Source organism: Ambystoma mexicanum, chromosome 1q (genome assembly GCF_040938575.1).
Source record: "Ambystoma mexicanum isolate Mex_15411 chromosome 1q, UKY_AmexF1_1, whole genome shotgun sequence".
In the NCBI taxonomy this organism is placed as follows: Eukaryota; Metazoa; Chordata; class Amphibia; order Caudata; family Ambystomatidae; genus Ambystoma; species Ambystoma mexicanum.
Window position 1 is genome coordinate 1,512,832,967 of NC_090922.1, and position 25,214 is coordinate 1,512,858,180.

At 54.6% G+C, this 25,214-nt stretch overlaps 1 protein-coding gene across 1 annotated transcript; it reads left to right on the forward strand.

Moving 5' to 3' along the window:
* Positions 1-1,038: 1,038 nt before the first annotated feature.
* Positions 1,039-5,928, forward strand: LOC138563353 (uncharacterized abhydrolase domain-containing protein DDB_G0269086-like). Its single transcript, XM_069642836.1, has 7 exons — positions 1,039-1,141; positions 1,511-1,816; positions 3,311-3,648; positions 3,697-3,978; positions 4,069-4,351; positions 5,111-5,421; positions 5,467-5,928. The coding sequence occupies exons 1-7, from the start codon at positions 1,039-1,041 to the stop codon at positions 5,926-5,928; spliced, it is 2,085 nt and encodes a 694-aa protein (XP_069498937.1).
* Positions 5,929-25,214: the final 19,286 nt, after the last annotated feature.

A 25,214-nucleotide genomic window follows, 5' to 3' on the forward strand; every position in this document is an offset into this window, starting at 1 on the left:
GCTTCACTAGATGGCGAACATAGGGAAAGGCTTTGATGAAGCTGTGTCTCATTCTATCACATGGATGTTGGCGCATGCATGTTTGCTTCTTCTGGTGTTTTGCATAGCGCTGAATCTCTGACCTCCAGATGCTTCTGAGCGCTTCGAGACAGTCATTTTTATCATGGTTTGTAAATCTGCATCGCCAATAATGTGCTGATAATTCACCCTTTGATGAAAGTGCTACACAAACTGACCACAATGTACATGAACGCATTTGTATTTCCTTATTTTCATGTTTATTTGAAATTGATCAGCTGAAAAATGGGTAGTAATATCTTGGGGAAATGTTTAAATGACCTGTGACTAGGGATTCATTTAAAGCTTTGTGGAAACTGCTCATCAGATGGGGATCTGCGTATAGAGGATTCACTGTTTTGGGGACTGCTCCCACAGGTTGCGCCCCATTTTGAAGGACTGTAAAGATTTCTCATGTGTGTGCATGGACAGAACACCAGTGCCCCTTTAAAACTACTGATGCAGACCCAATTGCAAGAAGGCGAGGTGCACTATTTACTTTTCAAGATCAACCCGGAAATTCAGCTGGAAGTTAGATCTTGCAGCAAAAAAAGATATAGGTTGAAAACAGACTGATGACAGAAGAACAGTGACTTACTGGGTGGAGTTGCTCACGGCTCAGAAATAGCCACACAAGCAGAGGCTGCTAGCGGCTCAGAAATCCGCATAACAGCGGGGATACAAGCGGGTGGAAGTGTCCAATGCACAAGAACACACACGGTTAAACACAAAGCGCAAGCAGTGAAGTCTGCTGCTCAGGAATCGCATGCAGTGGTGTGTGATGATGAGGACGAGCATGAGGTGGAGTACGCTGCTCGGGAAGAGCACGCTGAGGTGTCTGCTGATGAGGAAGAGCATGAGGTGGAGTACGCTGCTCGGGAAGAGCAAGCAGTGGTGTCTGCTGATGAGGAGGAGCATGAGGTGGAGTACGCTGCTCGGGAAGAGCATGCTGAGGTGTCTGCTGTTGAGGAGGAGCATGAGATGGAGTACGCTGCTCGGGAAGAGCACGTTGAGGTGCCTGCTGATGAGGAGGAGCATGAGGTGGAATATGCTGCTCGGGAAGAGCAAGCAGTGGTGTCTGCTGGTCAGGAAGTGTAGTAGGTGGTGTACGCTGCTTGGGAAGAGCATGCTGAGGTTTTTGCTGCTCAAGAAGAGCATGCAGTGGTGTCTGCTGGTCAGGAAGTGCATGAGGTGGTGTTCGCTGCTCAGGAAGCGCATGCAGTGGTGTGTGATGATGAGGACGAGCATGAGGTGGAGTACGCTGCTCGGGAAGAGCAAGCAGTGGTGTCTGCTGATGAGGAAGAGCATGAGGTGGAGTACGCTGCTCGGGAAGAGCACGCTGAGGTGTCTGCTGATGAGGAAGAGCATAAGGTGGAGTACGCTGCTCGGGAAGAGCAAGCAGTGGTGTCTGCTGATGAGGAGGAGCATGAGGTGGAGTACGCTGCTCGGGAAGAGCACGCTGATGAAGAGCATGAGGTGGAGTACGCTGCTCGGGAAGAGCACACTGAGGTGTCTGCTGATGAGGAAAAGCATGCGGTGGAGTACGCTGCTCGGGAAGAGCAAGCAGTGGTGTCTGCTGATGAGGAGGAGCATGAGGTGGCGTACGCTGCTCGGGAAGAGCATGCTGAGGTGTCTGCTGATGAGGAAGAGCATGAGGTGGAGTACACTGCTCGGGAAGAGCACGCAGTGGTGTCTGCTGATGAGGAAGAGCATGAGGTGGAGTACGCTGCTCGGGAAGAGCACGCTGAGGTGTCTGCTGGTCAGGAAGTGCAGTAGGTGGTGTACGCTGCTTGGGAAGAGCATGCTGAGGTTTTTGCTGCTCAAGAAAAGCATGCAGTGGTATCTGCTGGTCAGGAAGTGCATGAGGTGGTGTTCGCTGCTCAGGAAGCGCATGCAGTGGTGTGTGATGATGAGGACGAGCATGAGGTGGAGTATGCTGCTCGGGAAGATCACGCTGAGGTGTCTGCTGATGAGGAAGAGCATGAGGTGTAGTACGCTGCTCGGGAAGATCATGCTGAGGTGTCTGCTGATGAGGAAGAGCATGAAGTGGAGTACGCTGCTCGGGAAGAGCACGCTGAGGTGTCTGCTGATGAGGAAGAGCATGAGGTGGAGTACGCTGCTCAGGACTCGCATGCAGTGGTGTCTGCTGATGAGGAAGAGCATGAGGTGGAGTACGCTGCTCAGGAATCGCATGCAGTGGTGTCTGCTGATGAGGAAGAGCATGAGGTGGAGTATGCTGCTCGGGAAGAGCACGCTGAGGTGTCTGCTGATGAGGAAGAGCATGAGGTGGAGTACGCTGCTCGGGAAGAGCACGCTGAGGTGTCTGCTGATGAGGAAGAGCATGAGGTGGAGTACGCTGCTCGGGAAGAGCAAGCAGTGGTGTCTGCTGATGAGGAAGAGCATGAGGTGGAGTACGCTGCTCGGGAAGAGCACGCTGAGGTGTCTGCTGATGAGGAAGAGCATAAGGTGGAGTACGCTGCTCGGGAAGAGCAAGCAGTGGTGTCTGCTGATGAGGAGGAGCATGAGGTGGAGTACGCTGCTCGGGAAGAGCACGCTGATGAAGAGCATGAGGTGGAGTACGCTGCTCGGGAAGAGCACACTGAGGTGTCTGCTGATGAGGAAAAGCATGCGGTGGAGTACGCTGCTCGGGAAGAGCAAGCAGTGGTGTCTGCTGATGAGGAGGAGCATGAGGTGGCGTACGCTGCTCGGGAAGAGCATGCTGAGGTGTCTGCTGATGAGGAAGAGCATGAGGTGGAGTACACTGCTCGGGAAGAGCAAGCAGTGGTGTCTGCTGATGAGGAGGAGCATGAGGTGGAGTACGCTGCTCGGGAAGAGCACGCTGAGGTGTCTGCTGATGAGGAAGAGCATGAGGTGTAGTACGCTGCTCGGGAAGATCATGCTGAGGTGTCTGCTGATGAGGAAGAGCATGAAGTGGAGTACGCTGCTCGGGAAGAGCACGCTGAGGTGTCTGCTGATGAGGAAGAGCATGAGGTGGAGTACGCTGCTCAGGAATTGCATGCAGTGGTGTCTGCTGATGAGGAAGAGCATGAGGTGGAGTACGCTGCTCAGGAATCGCATGCAGTGGTGTCTGCTGATGAGGAAGAGCATGAGGTGGAGTATGCTGCTCGGGAAGAGCACGCTGAGGTGTCTGCTGATGAGGAAGAGCATGAGGTGGAGTACGCTGCTTGGGAAGAGCACGCTGAGGTGTCTGCTGATGAGGAAGAGCATGAGGTGGAGTACGCTGCTCGGGAAGAGCAAGCATTGGTGTCTGCTGATGAGGAGGAGCATGAGGTGGAGTACGCTGCTCGGGAAGAGCACGCTGAGGTGTCTGCTGATGCGGAAGAGCATGAGGTGAAGTATGCTGCTCGGGAAGAGCACGCTGAGGTGTCTGCTTATGAGGAAGAGCATGAGGTGGAGTACACTACTCGGGAAGAGCACGCTGAGGTGTCTGCTGATGAGGAAGAGCATGAGGTGGAGTACGCTGCTCAGGAATCCGATGCAATGGCGTCTGCTGATGAGGGAGAGCATGAGGTGGAGTACGCTGCTCAGGAAGAGCAAGCAGTGGTGTCTGCTGATGAGGAAGAGCATGAGGTGGAGTACGCTGCTCGGGAAGAGCACGCTGAGGTGTCTGCTGATGAGGAAGAGCATGAGGTGGAGTACGCTGCTCGGGAAGAGCATGCTGAGGTGTCAGCTGATGAGGAAGAGCATGAGGTGGAGTCTGCTGCTCAGGAAGAGCATGCAGTGGTTTCTGTTGTTCATGAAGAGCACACTGTGGTGTTTGCTGCTCTGGAAGGGCAAGCAGTGGTGTCTGTTGCTCAGGAAGATCATGCTGTGGTGTTCACTGCTCAGGAAGAGCATGCAATGGTGTCTGCTGGTCGGGAAGTGCATGAGGTGGTGTACGCTGCTCAGGAAGCGCATGCAGTAGTGTGTGATGATGAGGACGAGCATGAGGTGGAGTATGCTGCTCGGGGAGAGCAAGCAGTGGTGTCTGCTGATGAGTAAGAGCATTAGGTGCAGTACGCTGCTTGGGAAGAGCAAGCAGTGGTGCCTGCTGATGAGGAAGAGCATGAGGTGGAGTACGCTGCTCGGGAAGAGCATGCTGAGGTGTCTGCCGATGAGGAAGAGCATGAGGTGGAGTACGCTGCTCGGGAAGAGCATGCTGAGGTGTCTGCTGATGAGGAAGAGCATGAGGTGGAGTACGCTGCTCAGGAATCGCATGCAGTGGTGTCTGCTGATGAGGAAGAGCATGAGGTGGAATACGCTGCTCGGGAAGAGCAAGCAGTGGTGTCTGCTGGTGAGGAAGAGCATGAGGTGGAGTACGCTGCTCGGGAAAAGCACGCTGAGGTGTCTGCTGATGAGGAAGAGCATGAGGTGGAGTACGCTGCTCTGGAAGAGCACGCTGAGGTGTCTGCTGATGAGGAAGAGCATGAGGTGGAGTATGCTGCTCGCTAAGAGCACGCTGAGGGTTCTGCTGATGAGGAAGAGCATGAGGTGGAGTACGCTGCTCTGGAAGAGCACGCTGAGGTGTCTGCTGATGAGGAAGAGCATGAGGTGGAGTACGCTGCTCGGGAAGAGCATGCTGAGGTGTCTGCTGATGAGGAAGAGCATGAGGTGGAGTACGCTGCTCGGGAAGAGCAAGCAGTGGTGTCTGCTGATGAGGAGGAGCATGAGGTGGAGTACGCTGCTCGGGAAGAGCACGCTGAGGTGTCTGCTGATGAGGAAGAGCATGAGGTGGAGTACGCTGCTCGGGAAGATCACGCTGAGGTGTCTGCTGATGAGGAAGAGCATGAGGTGGAGTACGCTGCTCGGGAAGAGCACGCTGAGGTGTCTGCTGATGAGGAAGAGCATGAGGTGGAGTACGCTGCTCAGGAATCGCGTGCAGTGGTGTCTGCTGATGAGGAAGAACATGAGGTGGAGTATGCTGCTCGGGAAGAGCACGCTGAGGTGTCTGCTGATGAGGAAGAGCATGAGGTGGAGTACGCTGCTCAGGAAGAGCACGCTGAGGTGTCTGCTGATGAGGAAGATCATGAGGTGGAGTACGCTGCTCGGGAAGAGCACGCTGAGGTGTCTGCTGATGAGGAAGAGCATGAGGTGGAGTACGCTGCTCAGGAATCGCATGCAGTGGTGTCTGCTGATGAGGAAGAGCATGAGGTGGAATACGCTGCTCGGGAAGAGCAAGCAGTGGTGTCTGATGATGAGGAAGAGCATGAGGTGGAGGACGCTGCTCGGGAAGAGCACAATGAGGTGTCTGCTGATGCGGAAGAGCATGAGGTGGAGTATGCTGCTCGGGAAGAGCACGCTGAGGTGTCTGCTTATGAGGAAGAGCATGAGGTGGAGTACGCTGCTCGGGAAGAGCACGCTGAGGTGTCTGCTGATGAGGAAGAGCATTAGGTGGAGTACGCTGCTCAGGAATCGCATGCAAATGTGTCTGCTGATGAGGAAGAGCATGAGGTGGAGTACGCTGCTCAGGAAGAGCAAGCAGTGGTGTCTGCTGATGAGGAAGAGCATGAGGTGGAGTACGCTGCTCGGGAAGAGCACGCTGAGGTGTCAGCTGATGAGGAAGAGCCTGAGGTGGAGTCTGCTGCTCAGGAAGAGCATGCAGTGGTTTCTGTTGTTCATGAAGAGCACACTGTGGTGTTTGCTGCTCTGGAAGGGCAAGCAGTGGTGTCTGTTGCTCAGGAAGATCATGCTGTGGTGTTCACTGCTCAGGAAGAGCATGCAATGGTGTCTGCTGGTCGGGAAGTGCATGAGGTGGTGTACGCTGCTCAGGAAGCGCATGCAGTAGTGTGTGATGATGAGGACGAGCATGAGGTGGAGTATGCTGCTCGGGAAGAGCAAGCAGTGGTGTCTGCTGATGAGGAAGAGCATTAGGTGCAGTACGCTGCTTGGGAAGAGCAAGCAGTGGTGCCTGCTGATGAGGAAGAGCATGAGGTGGAGTACGCTGCTCCGGAAGAGCACGCTGAGGTGTCTGCCGATGAGGAAGAGCATGAGGTGGAGTACGCTGCTCGGGAAGAGCATGCTGAGGTGTCTGCTGATGAGGAAGAGCATGAGGTGGAGTACGCTGCTCAGGAATCGCATGCAGTGGTGTCTGCTGATGAGGAAGAGCATGAGGTGGAATACGCTGCTCGGGAAGAGCAAGCAGTGGTGTCTCCTGATGAGGAAGAGCATGAGGTGGAGTACGCTGCTCGGGAAAAGCACGCTGAGGTGTCTTCTGATGAGGAAGAGCATGAGGTGGAGTATGCTGCTCTGGAAGAGCACGCTGAGGTATCTGCTGATGAGGAAGAGCATGAGGTGGAGTACGCTGCTCGCTAAGAGCACGCTGAGGGTTCTGCTGATGAGGAAGAGCATGAGGTGGGGTACGCTGCTCTGGAAGAGCACGCTGAGGTGTCTGCTGATGAGGAAGAGCATGAGGTGGAGTACGCTGCTCGGGAAGAGCATGCTGAGGTGTCTGCTGATGAGGAGGAGAATGAGGTGGAGTATGCTGCTCGGGAAGAGCACGCTGAGGTGTCTGCTGATGAGGAAGAGCATGAGGTGGAGTACGCTGCTCGGGAAGATCACGCTGAGGTGTCTGCTGATGAGGAAGAGCATGAGGTGGAGTACGCTGCTCGGGAAGAGCACGCTGAGGTGTCTGCTGATGAGGAAGAGCATGAGGTGGAGTACGCTGCTCAGGAATCGCGTGCAGTGGTGTCTGCTGATGAGGAAGAGCATGAGGTGGAGTATGCTGCTCGGGAAGAGCACGCTGAGGTGTCTGCTGATGAGGAAGAGCATGAGGTGGAGTACGCTGCTCAGGAAGAGCACGCTGAGGTGTCTGCTGATGAGGAAGATCATGAGGTGGAGTACGCTGCTCGGGAAGAGCACGCTGAGGTGTCTGCTGATGAGGAACAGCATGAGGTGGAGTACGCTGCTCAGGAATCGCATGCAGTGGTGTCTGCTGATGAGGAAGAGCATGAGGTGGAATACGCTGCTCGGGAAGAGCAAGCAGTGGTGTCTGATGATGAGGAAGAGCATGAGGTGGAGGACGCTGCTCGGGAAGAGCACGATGAGGTGTCTGCTGATGAGGAAGAGCATGAGCATGCCGGTCAAGTGGCACAGCGAGTAGAGCACTCGCTTTGACATCGGTGCAGAGTCTGCTAACGCAGGTTCGAATCCCGGCGGGGCCAAACTCAGCCTTTCATCCTTCCGAGGTCGATAAATGAGCACCACACACCGTGGGAAATAATAAGCAGCGCTCAGATACCTCAGGGTTTGTAGCGCTATATAAATGCCAAATTATTATTATTATTATTATTATGAGGCGGAGTACGCTGCTCAGGAATCCCATGCAGTGGTGTCTGCTGATGAGGAAGAGCATGAGGTGGAGTACGCTGCTCGGGAAGAGCACGCCGAGGTGTCTGCTGATGAGGAAGAGCATGAGGTGGAGTACGCTGCTCGGGAAGAGCACGCCAAGGTGTCTGCTGATGAGGAAGACATGAGGTGGAGTACGCTGCTTGGGAAGAGCAAGCAGTGGTGTCTGCTGATGAGGAAGAGCATGAGGTGGAGTACGCTGCTCGGAAAGAGCACGCTGAGGTGTCTGCTGATGAGGAAGAGCATGAGGTGGAGTACGCTGCTCAGGAATCGCATGCAGTGGTGTCTGATGATGAGGAAGAGCATGAGGTGGAGTACGCTGCTCGGGAAGAGCACGATGAGGTGTCTGCTGATGAGGAAGAGCATGAGGTGGAGTACGCTGCTCGGGAAGAGCACACTGAGGTGTCTGCTGATGAGGAAGAGCATGAGGTGGAGTAAGCTGCTCAGGAATCGCATGCAGTGGTGTCTGCTGATGAGGAAGAGAATGAGGTGGAGTATGCTGCTCGGGAACAGCACGCTGAGGTGTCTGCTGATGAGGAAGAGCATGAGGTGGAGTACGCTACTCGGGAAGAGCATGCTGAGGTGTCAGCTGATGAGGAAGAGCATGAGGTGGAGTACACTGCTCGGGAAGAGCACGCTGATGAAGAGCATGAGGTGGAGTACACTGCTCGGGAAGAGCACGCTGAGGTGTCTGCTGATGAGGAAGAGCATGAGGCGGAGTACGCTGCTCAGGAATCGCATGCAGTGGTGTCTGCTGATGAGGAAGAGCATGAGGTGGCGTACGCTGCTCGGGAAGAGCACGCTGAGGTGTCTGCTGATGAGGAAGAGCATGAGGTGAAGTACGCTGCTCGGGAAGAGCACGCTGAGGTGTCTGCTGATGAGGAAGAGCATGAGGTGGAGTACGCTGCTCGGGAAGAGCACGCTGAGGTGTCTGCTGATGAGGAAGAGCATGAGGTGGAGTACACTGCTTGGGAAGAGCACGCTGAGATGTCTGCTGATGAGGAAGAGCATGAGGTGGAGTACGCTGCTCGGGAAGAGCACGCTGATGAAGAGCATGAGGTGGAGTACACTGCTCAGGAAGAGCACGCTGAGGTATCTGCTGATGAGGAAGAGCATGAGGTGGTGTTCACTGCTCAGGAAGAGCATGCAGTGGTTTCTGTTGTTCATGAAGAGCACACTGTGGTGTTTGCTGCTCTGGAAGGGCAAGCAGTAGTGTCTGCTGCTCAAGAACATCATTCTGTGGTGTTCACTGCTCAGGAAGAGCATACAGTAGTGTCTTCTGGTCAGGAAGTGCATGAAGTGGTGTACGCTGTTCGGGAAGAGCATGCTGAGGTTTTTGCTGCTCAAGAAGAGCATGCAGTGGTGTCTGCTGGTCAGGAAGTGCATGAGGTGGTGTTCACTGCTCAGGAAGCGGATGAAGTGGTGTGTGATGTTGAGGACATGCATGAGGTGGAGTACGCTGCTTGGGAAGAGCAAGCAGTGGTGTCTGCTGATGAGGAAGAGCATGAGGTGGAGCACGCTGCTCGGGAAGAGCACGCAGAGATTTCTGCTGATGAGGAAGAGCATGAGGTGGAGTACGCTGCTCGGGAAGAGCAAGCAGTGGTGTCTGCTGATGAGGAAGAGCATGAGGTGGAGTACGCTGCTCGGGAAGAGCACACTGAGGTGTCTGCTGATGAGGAAGAGCATGAGGTGGAGTATGCTGCTCGGGAAGAACACGCTGAGGTGTCTGCTGATGAGGAAGAGTATAAGGTGGAGTATGCTGCTCGGGAGAGCATGCTGAGGTGTCTGCTGATGAGGAAGAGCATGAGGCGGAGTACGCTGCTCAGGAATCGCATGCAGTGGTGTCTGCTGACGAGGAAGAGCATGAGGTGGAGTACGCTGCTCGGGAAGAGCACGCTGAGGTGTCTGCTGATGAGGAAGAGCATGAGGTGGGCTACGCTGCTATGGAAGAGCACGCTGAGGTGTCTGCTGATGAGGAAGAGCAGGAGGTGGAGTACGTTGCTCGGGAAGAGCACGCTGAGATGTCTGCAGATGAGGAAGAGCATGAGGTGGAGTACACTGCTCGGGAAGAGCACGCTGATGAAGAGCATGAGGTGGAGTACACTGCTCGGGAAGAGCGCGCTGAGGTGTCTGCTGATGAGGAAGAGCATGAGGTGGAGTACCATGCTTGGGAAGAGCACGCTGAGGTGTCTGCTGATGAGGAAGAGCATGAGGTGGTGTTCGCTGCTCAGGAAGAGCATGCAGTGGTTTCTGTTGTTCATGAAGAGCACACTGTGGTGTTTGCTGCTCTGGAAGGGCAAGCAGTGGTGTCTGCTGCTCAAGAATATCATTCTGTGGTGTTCACTGCTCAGGAGGAGTATGCAGTAGTGTCTGCTGGTCAGGAAGTGCATGAGGTGGTGTACGCTGCTCGGGAAGAGCATGCTGAGGTTTTTGCTGCTCAAGAAGAGCATGCAGTTGTGTCTGCTGGTCAGGAAGCGCATGAGGTGGTGTTCGCTGCTCAGGAAGCGCATGCAGTGGTGTGTGATGTTGAGGATGAGCATGAGGTGGAGTACGCTGCTTGGGAAGAGCACGCTGAGGTGTCTGCTGATGAGGAAGAGCATGAGGTGGAGTACGCTGCTCCGGAAGAGCAAGCAGTGGTGTCTGCTGATGAGGAAGAGCATGAGATGGAGTACGCTGCTCGGGAAGAGCACGCTGAGGTGTCTGCTGATGAGGAAGAGCATGAGATGGGGTACGCTGCTCGGGAAGAGCACGCTGAGGTGTCTGCTGATGAGGAAGAGCATGAGGTGGAGTACGCTGCTCGGGAAGAGCACGCTGAGATGTTTGCTGATGAGAAAGAGCATGAGGTGGAGTATGCTGCTCGGGAAGAGCACACTGACGTGTCAGCTGATGAGGAAGAGCATGAGGTGGAGTACGCTGCTCGGGAAGAGCACGCTGATGAAGAGCATGAGGTGGAGTACGCTGCTCGGGAATAGCACGCTGAGGTGTCTGCTGATGAGGAAGAGCATGAGGTGGTGTTCACTGCTCAGGAAGAGCATGCAGTGGTTTCTGTTGTTCATGAAGAACACACTGTGGTGTTTGCTGCTCTGGAAGGGCAAGCAGTGGTGTCTGTTGCTCAGGAAGATCATGCTGTGGTGTTCACTGCTCAGGAAGAGCATGTAATGGTGTCTGCTGGTCAGGAAGTGCATAAGGTGGTGTACGCTGCTCAGGAAGCGCATGCAGTAGTGTGTGATGATGAGGACGAGCATGAGGTGGAGTATGCTGCTCGGGAAGAGCAAGCAGTGGTGTCTGCTGATGAGGAAGGGCATGAGGTGCAGTACTCTGCTCGGGAAGAGCAAGCAGAGGTTCTGCTGATGAGGAAGAACATGAGGTGGAGTACACTGCTCGGGAAGAGCACGCTGATGAAGAGCATGAGGTGGAGTACACTGCTCGGGAAGAGCACGCTGAGGTGTCTGCTGATGAGGAAGAGCATGAGGCGGAGTACGCTGCTCAGGAATCGCATGCAGTGGTGTCTGCTGATGAGGAAGAGCATGAGGTGGAGTACGCTGCTCGGGAAGAGCACGCTGAGGTGTCTGCTGATGAGGAAGAGCATGAGGTGGAGTACGCTGCTCGGGAAGAGCACGCTGAGGTGTCTGCTGATGAGGAAGAGCATGAGGTGGAGTACGCTGCTCGGGAAGAGCACGCTGAGGTGTCTGCTGATGAGGAAGAGCATGAGGTGGAGTACGCTGCTCGGGAAGAGCACACTGGGATGTTTGCAGATGAGGAAGAGCATGAGGTGGAGTACGCTGCTCGGGAAGAGCACGCTGATGAAGAGCATGAGGTGGAGTACACTGCTCAGGAAGAGCACGCTGAGGTATCTGCTGATGAGGAAGAGCATGAGGTGGTGTTCGCTGCTCAGGAAGAGCATGCAGTGGTTCCTGTTGTTCATGAAGAGCACCCTGTGGTGTTTGCTGCTCTGGAAGGGCAAGCAGTGATGTCTGCTGCTCAAGAATATCATTCTGTGGTGTTCACTGCTCAGGAAGAGTATGCAGTAGTGTCTGCTGGTCAGGAAGTGCATGAGGTGGTGTACGCTGCTCGGGAAGATCATGCTGAGGTTTTTGCTGCTCAAGAAGAGCATGGAGTTGTGTCTGCTGGTCAGGAAGTGCATGAGGTTGTGTTCGCTGCTCAGGAAGCGCATGCAGTGGTGTGTGATGTTGAGGATGAGCATGAGGTGGAGTACGCTGCTTGGGAAGAGCATGCTGCGGTGTCTGCTGATGAGGAAGAGCATGAGGTGGAGTACGCTGCTCGGGAAGAGCAAGCAGTGGTGTCTGCTGATGAGGAAGAGCATGAGATGGAGTACGCTGCTCGGGAAGAGCACGCTGAGGTGTCTGCTGATGAGGAAGAGCATGAGGTGGAGTACGCTGCTCGGGAAGAGCACGCTGATGAAGAGCATGAGGTGGAGTACGCTGCTCGGGAATAGCACGCTGAGGTGTCTGCTGATGAGGAAGAGCATGAGGTGGTGTTCGCTGCTCAGGAAGAGCATGCAGTGGTTTCTGTTGTTCATGAAGAACACACTGTGGTGTTTGCTGCTCTGGAAGGGCAAGCAGTGGTGTCTGTTGCTCAGGAAGATCATGCTGTGGTGTTCACTGCTCAGGAAGCGCATGTAATGGTGTCTGCTGGTCAGGAAGTGCATGAGGTGGTGTACGCTGCTCAGGAAGCGCATGCAGTAGTGTGTGATGATGAGGACGAGCATGAGGTGGTGTATGCTGCTCGGGAAGAGCAAGCAGTGGTGTCTGCTGATGAGGAAGGGCATGAGGTGCAGTACTCTGCTCGGAAAGAGCAAGCAGTGGTTCTGCTGATGAGGAAGAACATGAGGTGGAGTACACTGCTCGGGAAGAGCACGCTGATGAAGAGCATGAGGTGGAGTACACTGCTCGGGAAGAGCACGCTGAGGTGTCTGCTGATGAGGAAGAGCATGAGGCGGAGTACGCTGCTCAGGAATCGCATGCAGTGGTTTCTGCTGATGAGGAAGAGCATGAGGTGGAGTACGCTGCTCGGGAAGAGCACGCTGAGGTGTCTGCTGATGAGGAAGAGCATGAGGTGGAGTACGCTGCTCGGGAAGAGCACGCTGAGGTGTCTGCTTATGAGGAAGAGCATGAGGTGGAGTATGCTGCTCGGGAAGAGCACGCTGAGGTGTCTGCTGATGAGGAAGAGCATGAGGTGGAGTACGCTGCTCGGGAAGAGCACGCTGAGATGTCTGCTGATGAGGAAGAGCATGAGGTGGAGTACGCTGCTCGGGAAGAGCACGCTGAGATGTCTGCAGATGAGGAAGAGCATGAGGTGGAGTACGCTGCTCGGGAAGAGCACGCTGATGAAGAGCATGAGGTGGAGTACACTGCTCAGGAAGAGCACGCTGAGGTATCTGCCGATGAGGAAGAGCATGAGGTGGTGTTCGCTGCTCAGGAAGAGCATGCAGTGGTTTCTGTTGTTCATGAAGAGCACACTGTGGTGTTTGCTGCTCTGGAAGGGCAAGCAGTAGTGTCTGCTGCTCAAGAACATCATTCTGTGGTGTTCACTGCTCAGGAAGAGCATACAGTAGTGTCTTCTGGTCAGGAAGTGCATGAGGTGGTGTACGCTGTTCGGGAAGAGCATGCTGAGGTTTTTGCTGCTCAAGAAGAGCATGCAGTGGTGTCTGCTGGTCAGGAAGTGCATGAGGTGGTGTTCACTGCTCAGGAAGCGGATGAAGTGGTGTGTGATGTTGAGGACATGCATGAGGTGGAGTACGCTGCTTGGGAAGAGCAAGCAGTGGTGTCTGCTGATGAGGAAGAGAATGAGGTGGAGTACGCTGCTCGGGAAGAGCGAGTAGTGGTGTCTGCTGATGAGGAAGAGCATGAGGTGGAGTACGCTGCTCGGGAAGAGCACACTGAGGTGTCTGCTGATGAGGAAGAGCATGAGGTGGAGTATGCTGCTCGGGAAGAGCACGCTGAGGTGTCTGCTGATGAGGAAGAGCATGAGGTGGAGTACCATGCTCGGGAAGAGCGCGCTGAGGTGTCTGCTGATGAGGAAGAGCATGAGGTGGAGTACCATGCTCGGGAAGAGCACGCTGAGGTGTCTGCTGATGAGGAAGAGCATAAGTTGGTGTTCGCTGCTCAGGAAGAGCATGCAGTGGTTTCTGTTGTTCATGAAGAGCACACTGTGGTGTTTGCTGCTCTGGAAGGGCAAGCAGTGGTGTCTGCTGCTCAAGAATATCATTCTGTGGTGTTCACTGCTCAGGAGGAGTATGCAGTAGTGTCTGCTGGTCAGGAAGTGCATGAGGTGGTGTACGCTGCTCGGGAAGAGCATGCTGAGGTTTTTGCTGCTCAAGAAGAGCATGCAGTTGTGTCTGCTGGTCAGGAAGCGCATGAGGTGGTGTTCGCTTCTCAGGAAGCGCATGCAGTGGTGTGTGATGTTGAGGATGAGCATGAGGTGGAGTACGCTGCTTGGGAAGAGCACGCTGAGGTGTCTGCTGATGAGGAAGAGCATGAGGTGGAGTACGCTGCTCGGGAAGAGCAAGCAGTGGTGTCTGCTGATGAGGAAGAGCATGAGATGGAGTACGCTGCTCGGGAAGAGCACGCTGAGGTGTCTGCTGATGAGGAAGAGCATGAGGTGGAGTACGCTGCTCGGGAAGAGCACGCTGAGGTGTCTGCTGATGAGGAAGAGCATGAGGTGGAGTACGCTGCTCGGGAAGAGCACGCTGAGATGTTTGCTGATGAGAAAGAGCATGAGGTGGAGTATGCTGCTCGGGAAGAGCACACTGACGTGTCAGCTGATGAGGAAGAGCATGAGGTGGAGTACGCTGCTCGGGAAGAGCACGCTGATGAAGAGCATGAGGTGGAGTACGCTGCTCGGGAATATCACGCTGAGGTGTCTGCTGATGAGGAAGAGCATGAGGTGGTGTTCGCTGCTCAGGAAGAGCATGCAGTGGTTTCTGTTGTTCATGAAGAACACACTTTGGTGTTTGCTGCTCTGGAAGGGCAAGCAGTGGTGTCTGTTGCTCAGGAAGATCATGCTGTGGTGTTGACTGCTCAGGAAGAGCATGTAATGGTGTCTGCTGGTCAGGAAGTGCATGAGGTGGTGTACGCTGCTCAGGAAGCGCATGCAGTAGTGTGTGATGATAAGGACGAGCATGAGGTGGAGTATGCTGCTCGGGAAGAGCAAGCAGTGGTGTCTGCTGATGAGGAAGGGCATGAGGTGCAGTACTCTGCTCGGGAAGAGCAAGCAGAGGTTCTGCTGATGAGGAAGAACATGAGGTGGAGTACACTGCTCGGGAAGAGCACGCTGATGAAGAGCATGAGGTGGAGTACACTGCTCGGGAAGAGCACGCTGAGGTGTCTGCTGATGAGGAAGAGCATGAGGCGGAGTACGCTGCTCAGGAATCGCATGCAGTGGTGTCTGCTGATGAGGAAGAGCATGAGGTGGAGTACGCTGCTCGGGAAGAGCACGCTGAGGTGTCTGCTGATGAAGAAGAGCATGAGGTGGAGTACGCTGCTCGGGAAGATCACGCTGAGGTGTCTGCTGATGAGGAAGAGCATGAGGTGGAGTACGCTGCTCGGGAAGAGCACGCTGAGGTGTCTGCTGATGAGGAAGAGCATGAGGTGGAGTACGCTGCTCGGGAAGAGCACGCTGAGATGTCTGCAGATGAGGAAGAGCATGAGGTGGAGTACGCTGCTCGGGAAGAGCACGCTGATGAAGAGCATGAGGTGGAGTACACTGCTCAGGAAGAGCACGCTGAGGTATCTGCTGATGAGGAAGAGCATGAGGTGGTGTTCGCTGCTCAGGAAGAGCATGCAGTGGTTTCTGTTGTTCATGAAGAGCACACTGTGGTGTTTGCTGCTCTGGAAGGGCAAGCAGTGGTGTCTGCTGCTCAAGAATATCATTCTGTGGTGTTCACTGCTCAGGAAGAGTATGCAGTAGTGTCTGCTGGTCAGGAAGTGCATGAGGTGGTGTACGCTGCTCAGGAAGCGCATGCAGTAGTGTGTGATGATGAGGACGAGCATGAGGTGGAGTATGCTGCTCGGGAAGAGCAAGCAGTGGTGTCTGCTGATGAGGAAGGGCATGAGGTGCAGTACTCTGCTCGGAAAGAGCAAGCAGTGGTTCTGCTGATGAGGAAGAACATGAGGTGGAGTACACTGCTCGGGAAGAGCACGCTGATGAAGAGCATGAGGTGGAGTACACTGCTCGGGAAGAGCACGCTGAGGTGTCTGCTGATGAGGAAGAGCATGAGGCGGAGTACGCTGCTCAGGAATCGCTTGCAGTGGTTTCTGCTGATGAGGAAGAGCATGAGGTGGAGTACGCTGCTCGGGAAGAGCACGCTGAGGTGTCTGCTGATGAGGAAGAGCATGAGGTGGAGTACGCTGCTCGGGAAGAGCACGCTGAGGTGTCTGCTGATGAGGAAGAGCATGAGGTGGAGTACGCTGCTCGGGAAGAGCACGCTGAGATGTCTGCAGATGAGGAAGAGCATGAGGTGGAGTACGCTGCTCGGGAAGAGCACGCTGATGAAGAGCATGAGGTGGAGTACACTGCTCAGGAAGAGCACGCTGAGGTATCTGCCGATGAGGAAGAGCATGAGGTCGTGTTCGCTGCTCAGGAAGAGCATGCAGTGGTTTCTGTTGTCCATGAAGAGCACACTGTGGTGTTTGCTGCTCTGGAAGGGCAAGCAGTAGTGTCTGCTGCTCAAGAACATCATTCTGTGGTGTTCACTGCTCAGGAAGAGCATACAGTAGTGTCTTCTGGTCAGGAAGTGCATGAGGTGGTGTACGCTGTTCGGGAAGAGCATGCTGAGGTTTTTGCTGCTCAAGAAGAGCATGCAGTGGTGTCTGCTGGTCAGGAAGTGCATGAGGTGGTGTTCACTGCTCAGGAAGCGGATGAAGTGGTGTGTGATGTTGAGGACATGCATGAGGTGGAGTACGCTGCTTGGGAAGAGCAAGCAGTGGTGTCTGCTGATGAGGAAGAGAATGAGGTGGAGTACGCTGCTCGGGAAGAGCACGCTGAGGTGTCTGCTGATGAGGAAGAGCATGAGGTGGAGTACGCTGCTCGGGAAGAGCACGCTGAGGTGTCTGCTGATGAGGAAGAGCATGAGGTGGAGTACGCTGCTCGGGAAGAGCACGCTGAGATGTCTGCAGATGAGGAAGAGCATGAGGTGGAGTACGCTGCTCGGGAAGAGCACGCTGATGAAGAGCATGAGGTGGAGTGCACTGCTCAGGAAGAGCACGCTGAGGTATCTGCCGATGAGGAAGAGCATGAGGTGGTGTTCGCTGCTCAGGAAGAGCATGCAGTGGTTTCTGTTGTTCATGAAGAGCACACTGTGGTGTTTGCTGCTCTGGAAGGGCAAGCAGTAGTGTCTGCTGCTCAAGAACATCATTCTGTGGTGTTCACTGCTCAGGAAGAGCATACAGTAGTGTCTTCTGGTCAGGAAGTGCATGAGGTGGTGTACGCTGTTCGGGAAGAGCATGCTGAGGTTTTTGCTGCTCAAGAAGAGCATGCAGTGGTGTCTGCTGGTCAGGAAGTGCATGAGGTGGTGTTCACTGCTCAGGAAGCGGATGAAGTGGTGTGTGATGTTGAGGACATGCATGAGGTGGAGTACGCTGCTTGGGAAGAGCAAGCAGTGGTGTCTGCTGATAAGGAAGAGAATGAGGTGGAGTACGCTGCTCGGGAAGAGCGAGTAGTGGTGTCTGCTGATGAGGAAGAGCATGAGGTGGAGTACGCTGCTCGGGAAGAGCACACTGAGGTGTCTGCTGATGAGGAAGAGCATGAGGTGGAGTATGCTGCTCGGGAAGAGCACGCTGAGGTGTCTGCTGATGAGGAAGAGCATGAGGTGGAGTACCATGCTCGGGAAGAGCGCGCTGAGGTGTCTGCTGATGAGGAAGAGCATGAGGTGGAGTACCATGCTCGGGAAGAGCACGCTGAGGTGTCTGCTGATGAGGAAGAGCATAAGGTGGTGTTCGCTGCTCAGGAAGAGCATGCAGTGGTTTCTGTTGTTCATGAAGAGCACACTGTGGTGTTTGCTGCTCTGGAAGGGCAAGCAGTGGTGTCTGCTGCTCAAGAATATCATTCTGTGGTGTTCACTGCTCAGGAGGAGTATGCAGTAGTGTCTGCTGGTCAGGAAGTGCATGAGGTGGTGTACGCTGCTCGGGAAGAGCATGCTGAGGTTTTTGCTGCTCAAGAAGAGCATGCAGTTGTGTCTGCTGGTCAGGAAGCGCATGAGGTGGTGTTCGCTGCTCAGGAAGCGCATGCAGTGGTGTGTGATGTTGAGGATGAGCATGAGGTGGAGTACGCTGCTTGGGAAGAGCACGCTGAGGTGTCTGCTGATGAGGAAGAGCATGAGGTGGAGTACGCTGCTCGGGAAGAGCAAGCAGTGGTGTCTGCTGATGAGGAAGAGCATGAGATGGAGTACGCTGCTCGGGAAGAGCACGCTGAGGTGTCTGCTGATGAGGAAGAGCATGAGGTGGAGTACGCTGCTCGGGAAAAGCACGCTGAGGTGTCAGCTGATGAGGAAGAGCATGAGGTGGAGTACGCTGCTCGGGAAGAGCACGCTGATGAAGAGCATGAGGTGGAGTACGCTGCTCGGGAATAGCACGCTGAGGTGTCTGCTGATGAGGAAGAGCATGAGGTGGTGTTCGCTGCTCAGGAAGAGCATGCAGTGGTTTCTGTTGTTCATGAAGAACACACTGTGGTGTTTGCTGCTCTGGAAGGGCAAGCAGTGGTGTCTGTTGCTCAGGAAGATCATGCTGTGGTGTTCACTGCTCAGGAAGAGCATGTAATGGTGTCTGCTGGTCAGGAAGTGCATGAGGTGGTGTACGCTGCTCAGGAAGCGCATGCAGTAGTGTGTGATGATAAGGACGAGCATGAGGTGGAGTATGCTGCTCGGGAAGAGCAAGCAGTGGTGTCTGCTGATGAGGAAGGGCATGAGGTGCAGTACTCTGCTCGGGAAGAGCAAGCAGAGGTTCTGCTGATGAGGAAGAACATGAGGTGGAGTACACTGCTCGGGAAGAGCACGCTGATGAAGAGCATGAGGTGGAGTACACTGCTCGGGAAGAGCACGCTGAGGTGTCTGCTGATGAGGAAGAGCATGAGGCGGAGTACGCTGCTCAGGAATCGCATGCAGTGGTGTCTGCTGATGAGGAAGAGCATGAGGTGGAGTACGCTGCTCGGGAAGAGCACGCTGAGTTGTCTGCTGATGAGGAAGAGCATGAGGTGGAGTACGCTGCTCGGGAAGATCACGCTGAGGTGTCTGCTGATGAGGAAGAGCATGAGGTGGAGTACGCTGCTCGGGAAGAGCACGCTGAGGTGTCTGCTGATGAGGAAGACCATGAGGTGGAGTACGCTGCTCGGGAAGAGCACGCTGAGATGTCTGCAGATGAGGAAGAGCATGAGGTGGAGTACGCTGCTTGGGAAGAGCACGCTGATGAAGAGCATGAGGTGGAGTACACTGCTCAGGAAGAGCACGCTGAGGTATCTGCTGATGAGGAAGAGCATGAGGTGGTGTTCGCTGCTCAGGAAGAGCATGCAGTGGTTTCTGTTGTTCATGAAGAGCACACTGTGGTGTTTGCTGCTCTGGAAGGGCAAGCAGTGGTGTCTGCTGCTCAAGAAGATCATTCTGTGGTGTTCACTGCTCAGGAAGAGTATGCAGTAGTGTCTGCTGGTCAGGAAGTGCATGAGGTGGTGTACGCTGCTCGGGAAGATCATGCTGAGGTTTTTGCTGCTCAAGAAGAGCATGCAGTTGTGTCTGCTGGTCAGGAAGTGCATGAGGTTGTGTTCGCTGCTCAGGAAGCGCATGCAGTGGTGTGTGATGTTGAGGATGAGCATGAGGTGGAGTACGCTGCTTGGGAAGAGCACGCTGAGGTGTCTGCTGATGAGGAAGAGCATGAGATGGAGTACGCTGCTCGGGAAGAGCATGCTGAGGTGTCTGCTGATGAGGAAGAGCATGAGGTGGAGTACGCTGCTCGGGAAGAGCACGCTGATGAAGAGCATGAGGTGGAGTACGCTGCTCGGGAATAGCACGCTGAGGTGTCTGCTGATGAGGAAGAGCATGAGGTGGTGTTCGCTGCTCAGGAAGAGCATGCAGTGGTTTCTGTTGTTCATGAAGAACACACTGTGGTGTTTGCTGCTCTGGAAGGGCAAGCAGTGGTGTCTGTTGCTCAGGAAGATCATGCTGTGGTGTTCACTGCTCAGGAAGAGCATGTAATGGTGTCTGCTGGTCAGGAAGTGCATGAGGTGGTGTACGCTGCTCAGGAAGCGCAAGCAGTGGTGTCTGCTGATGAGGAAGGGCATGAGGTGCAGTACTCTGCTCGGGAAGAGCAAGCAGTGGTTCTGCTGATGAGGAAGAACATGAGGTGGAGTACAGTGCTCGGGAAGAGCACACTGATGAAGAGCATGAGGTGGAGTACACTGCTCGGGAAGAGCACGCTGAGGTGTCTGCTGATGAGGAAGAGCATGAGGCGGAGTACGCTGCTCAGGAATCCCATGCAGTGGTTTCTGCTGATGAGGAAGAGCATGAGGTGGAGTACGCTGCTCGGGAAGAGCACGCTGAGGTGTCTGCTGATGAGGAAGAGCATGAGGTGGAGTACGCTGCTCGGGAAGAGCACACTGAGGTGTCTGCTGATGAGGAAGAGCATGAGGTGGAGTACACTGCTCGGGAAGAGCACGCTGAGGTGTCTGCTGATGAGGAAGAGCATGAGGTGGAGTACGCTGCTCGGGAAGAGCACGCTGAGATGTCTGCAGATGAGGAAGAGCATGAGGTGGAGTACGCTGCTCGGGAAGAGCACGCTGATGAAGAGCATGAGGTGGAGTACACTGCTCAGGAGGAGCACGCTGAGGTATCTGCCGATGAGGAAGAGCATGCAGTGGTTTCTGTTGTTCATGAAGAGCACACTGTGGTGTTTGCTGCTCTGGAAGGGCAAGCAGTAGTGTCTGCTGCTCAAGAACATCATTCTGTGGTGTTCACTGCTCAGGAAGAGCATTCAGTAGTGTCTTCTGGTCAGGAAGTGCATGGGGTGGTGTACGCTGTTCGGGAAGAGCATGCTGATGTTTTTGCTGCTCAAGAAGAGCATGCAGTGGTGTCTGCTGGTCAGGAAGTGCATGAGGTGGTGTTCACTGCTCAGGAAGCGGATGAAGTGGTGTGTGATGTTGAGGACATGCATGAGGTGGAGTACGCTGCTTGGGAAGAGCAAGCAGTGGTGTCTGCTGATGAGGAAGAGAATGAGGTGGAGTACGCTGCTCGGGAAGAGCGAGTAGTGGTGTCTGCTGATGAGGAAGAGCATGAGGTGGAGTACGCTGCTCGGGAAGAGCACACTGAGGTGTCTGCTGATGAGGAAGAGCATGAGGTGGAGTATGCTGCTCGGGAAGAGCACTCTGAGGTGTCTGCTGATGAGGAAGAGCATGAGGTGGAGTACCATGCTCGGGAAGAGCGCGCTGAGGTGTCTGCTGATGAGGAAGAGCATGAGGTGGAGTACCATGCTCGGGAAGAGCACGCTGAGGTGTCTGCTGATGAGGAAGAGCATAAGGTGGTGTTCGCTGCTCAGGAAGAGCATGCAGTGGTTTCTGTTGTTCATGAAGAGCACACTGTGGTGTTTGCTGCTCTGGAAGGGCAAGCAGTGGTGTCTGCTGCTCAAGAATATCATTCTGTGGTGTTCACTGCTCAGGAAGAGTATGCAGTAGTGTCTGCTGGTCAGGAAGTGCATGAGGTGGTGTACGCTGCTCGGGAAGAGCATGCTGAGGTTTTTGATGCTCAAGAAGAGCATGCAGTTGTGTCTGCTGGTCAGGAAGTGCATGAGGTGGTGTTCGCTGCTCAGGAAGCGCATGCAGTGGTGTGTGATGTTGAGGATGAGCATGAGGTGGAGTACGCTGCTTGGGAAGAGCACGCTGAGGTGTCTGCTGATGAGGAAGAGCATGAGGTGGAGTACGTTGCTCGGGAAGAGCAAGCAGTGGTGTCTGCTGATGAGGAAGAGCATGAGATGGAGTACGCTGCTCGGGAAGAGCACGCTGAGGTGTCTGCTGATGAGGAAGAGCATGAGATGGGGTACGCTGCTCGGGAAGAGCACGCTGAGGTGTCTGCTGATGAGGAAGAGCATGAGGTGGAGTAGGCTGCTCGGGAAGAGCACGCTGAGATGTCTGCTGATGAGAAAGAGCATGAGGTGGAGTATGCTGCTCGGGAAGAGCACACTGACGTGTCTGCTGATGAGAAAGAGCATGAGGTGGAGTACGCTGCTCGGGAAGAGCACATTGACGTGTCAGCTGATGAGGAAGAGCCTGAGGTGGAGTACGCTGCTCGGGAAGAGCACGCTGATGAAGAGCATGAGGTGGAGTACGCTGCTCGGGAATAGCACGCTGAGATGTCTGCTGATGAGGAAGAGCATGAGGTGCTGTTCGCTGCTCAGGAAGAGCATGCAGTGGTTTCTGTTGTTCATGAAGAACACACTGTGGTGTTTGCTGCTCTGGAAGGGCAAGCAGTGGTGTCTGTTGCTCAGGAAGATCATGCTGTGGTGTTCACTGCTCAGGAAGAGCATGTAATGGTGTCTGCTGGTCAGGAAGTGCATGAGGTGGTGTACGCTGCTCAGGAAGCGCATGCAGTAGTGTGTGATGATGAGGACGAGCATGAGGTGGAGTATGCTGCTCGGGAAGAGCAAGCAGTGGTGTCTGCTGATGAGGAAGGGCATGAGGTGCAGTACTCTGCTTGGGAAGAGCAAGCAGTGGTTCTGCTGATGAGGAAGAACATGAGGTGGAGTACACTGCTCGGGAAGAGCACGCTGATGAAGAGCATGAGGTGGAGTACACTGCTCGGGAAGAGCACGCTGAGGTATCTGCTGATGAGGAAGAGCATGAGGCGGAGTACGCTGCTCAGGAATCTCATGCAGTGGTTTCTGCTGATGAGGAAGAGCATGAGGTGGAGTATGCTGCTCGGGAAGAGCACGCTGAAGTGTCTGCTGATGAGGAAGAGCATGAGGTGGAGTACGCTGCTCGGGAAGAGCACGCTGAGGTGTCTGCTGATGAGGAAGAGCATGAGGTGGAGTACGCTGCTCGGGAAGAGCACGCTGAGGTGTCTGCTGATGAGGAAGAGCATGAGGTGGACGACGCTGCTCGGGAAGAGCACGCTGAGATGTCTGCAGACGAGGAAGAGCATGAGGTGGAGTACGCTGCTCGGGAAGAGCACGCTGATGAAGAGCATGAGGTGGAGTACACTGCTCAGGAAGAGCACGCTGAGGTATCTGCTGATGAGGAAGAGCATGAGGTGGTGTTCGCTGCTCAGGAAGAGCATGCAGTGGTTTCTGTTGTTCATGAAGAGCACACTGTGGTGTTTGCTGCTCTGGAAGGGCAAGCAGTAGTGTCTGCTGCTCAAGAACATCATTCTGTTGTGTTCACTGCTCAGGAAGAGCATACAGTAGTTTCATCTGGTCAGGAAGTGCATGAGGTGGTGTACGCTGTTCGGGAAGAGCATGCTGAGGTTTTTGCTGCTCAAGAAGAGCATGCAGTGGTGTCTGCTGGTCAGGAAGTGCATGAGGTGGTGTTCACTGCTCAGGAAGCGGATGAAGTGGTGTGTGATGTTGAGGACATGCATGAGGTGGAGTACGCTGCTTGGGAAGAGCAAGCAGTGGTGTCTGCGGATGAGGAAGAGCATGAGGTGGAGTACGCTGCTCGGGAAGAGCGAGTAGTGGTGTCTGCTGATGAGGAAGAGCATGAGGTGGAGTACGCTGCTCGGGAAGAGCACACTGAGGTGTCTGCTGATGAGGAAGAGCATGAGATGGAGTACGCTGCTCGGGAAGTGCACGCTGAGGTGTCTGCTGATGAGGAAGAGCATAAGGTGGAGTACGCTGCTCGGGAAGAGCATGCTGAGGTGTCTGCTGATGAGGAAGAGCATGAGGTGGAGTATGCTGCTCAGGAATCGCATGCAGTGGTGTCTGCTGAGGAGGAAGACCATGAGGTGGAGTACGCTGCTCGGGAAGAGCACGCTGAGGTGTCTGCTGATGAGGAAGAGCATGAGGTGGACTACGCTGCTCGGGAAGAGCACGCTGAGGTGTCTGCTGATGAGGAAGAGCAGGAGGTGGAGTACGTTGCTCGGGAAGAGCACGCTGAGATGTCTGCTGATGAGGAAGAGCATGAGGTGGAGTACACTGCTCGGGACGAGCACACTGATGAAGAGCATGAGGTGGAGTACACTGCTCGGGAAGAGCGCACTGAGGTGTCTGCTGATGAGGAAGAGCATGAGGTGGTGTTCGCTGCTCAGGAAGAGCATGCAGTGGTTTCTGATGTTCATGAAGAGCAGACTGTGGTGTTTGCTGCTCTGGAAGGGCAAGCAGTGGTGTCTGCTGCTCAAGAAGATCATTCTGTGGTGTTCACTGCTCAGGAAGTGCATGCAGTAGTGTCTGCTGGTCAGGAAGTGCATGAGGTGGTGTACGCTGCTCGGGAAGAGCATGCTGAGATTTTGCTGCTCAAGAAGAGCATGCAGTTGTGTCTGCTGGTCAGGAAGTGCATGAAGTGGTGTTCGCTGCTCAGGAAGTGCATGCAGTGGTACGTGATGTTGAGGACGAGCATGAGGTGGAGTACGCTGCTTGGGAAGAACAAGCAGTGGTCTCTGCTGATGAGGAAGAGCATGAGGTGGAGTACGCTGCTCGGGAAGAGCACGCTGAGGTGTCTGCTGATGAGGAAGAGCATGAGGTGGAGTACGCTGCTCGGGAAGAGCAAGCAGTGGTGTCTGCTGATGAGGAAAAGCATGAGATGGAGTACGCTGCTCGGGAAGAGCACGCTGAGGTGTCTGCTGATGAGGAAGAGCATGAGGTGGGGTACGCTGCTCGGGAAGAGCACGCTGAGGTGTCTGCTGATGAGGAAGAGCATGAGGTGGTGTAGGCTGCTCGGGAAGAGCACGCTGAGATGTCTGCTGATGAGAAAGAGCATGAGGTGGAGTACGCTGCTCGGGAAGAGCACATTGACGTGTCAGCTGATGAGGAAGAGCCTGAGGTGGAGGACGCTGCTCGGGAAGAGCACGCTGATGAAGAGCATGAGGTGGAGTACGCTGCTCGGGAATAGCACGCTGAGGTGTCTGCTGATGAGGAAGAGCATGAGGTGCTGTTCGCTGCTCAGGAAGAGCATGCAGTGGTTTCTGTTGTTCATGAAGAACACACTGTGGTGTTTGCTGCTCTGGAAGGGCAAGCAGTGGTGTCTGTTGCTCAGGAAGATCATGCTGTGGTGTTCACTGCTCAGGAAGGGCATGTAATGGTGTCTGCTGGTCAGGAAGAGCATGAGGTGGTGTACACTGCTCAGGAAGCGCATGCAGTAGTGTGTGATGATGAGGACGAGCATGAGGTGGAGTATGCTGCTCGGGAAGAGCACGCTGAGGTGTCTGCTGATGAGGAAGAGCATGAGGTGGAGTACGCTGCTCTGGAAGAGCAAGCAGTGCTGTCTGCTGATGAGGAAGAGGATGAGGTGGAGTACGCTGCTCGGGAAGAGCACGCTGAGGTGTCTGCTGATGAGGAAGGGCAAGCAGTGGTGTCTGCTGCTCAAGAAGATCATTCTGTGGTGTTCACTGCTCAGGAAGAGCATGCAGTGGTGTCTGCTGGTCAGGAAGTGCATGAAGTGGTGTACGTTGCTCGGGAAGAGCATGCTCAGGTTTTTGCTGCTCAAGAAGAGCATGCAGGGGTGTCTGCTGGTCAGGAAGTGCATGAGGTGGTGTTCGCTGCTCAGGAAGCGCATGCAGTGGTGTGTGATGATGAGGACGAGCATGAGGTGGAGTACGCTGCTCGGGAAGAGCAAGCAGTGGTGTCTGCTGATGAGGAAGAGCATGATGTGGAGTACGTTGCTCGGGAAGA

Excerpts from the sequence above, each read along its gene's own strand:
- LOC138563353 (XM_069642836.1), top strand. The coding sequence starts at position 1,039 with ATGGAGTACGCTGCTCGGGAAGAGCACGTTGAGGTGCCTGCTGATGAG. Across the intron at positions 1,142-1,510 it reads GCAAGCAGTGGTGTCTGCTG|AGCACGCTGATGAAGAGCAT; the intron begins GTCAGGAAGTGT and ends CTGCTCGGGAAG. Across the intron at positions 1,817-3,310 it reads GCACGCTGAGGTGTCTGCTG|AGCAAGCATTGGTGTCTGCT; the intron begins GTCAGGAAGTGC and ends CTGCTCGGGAAG.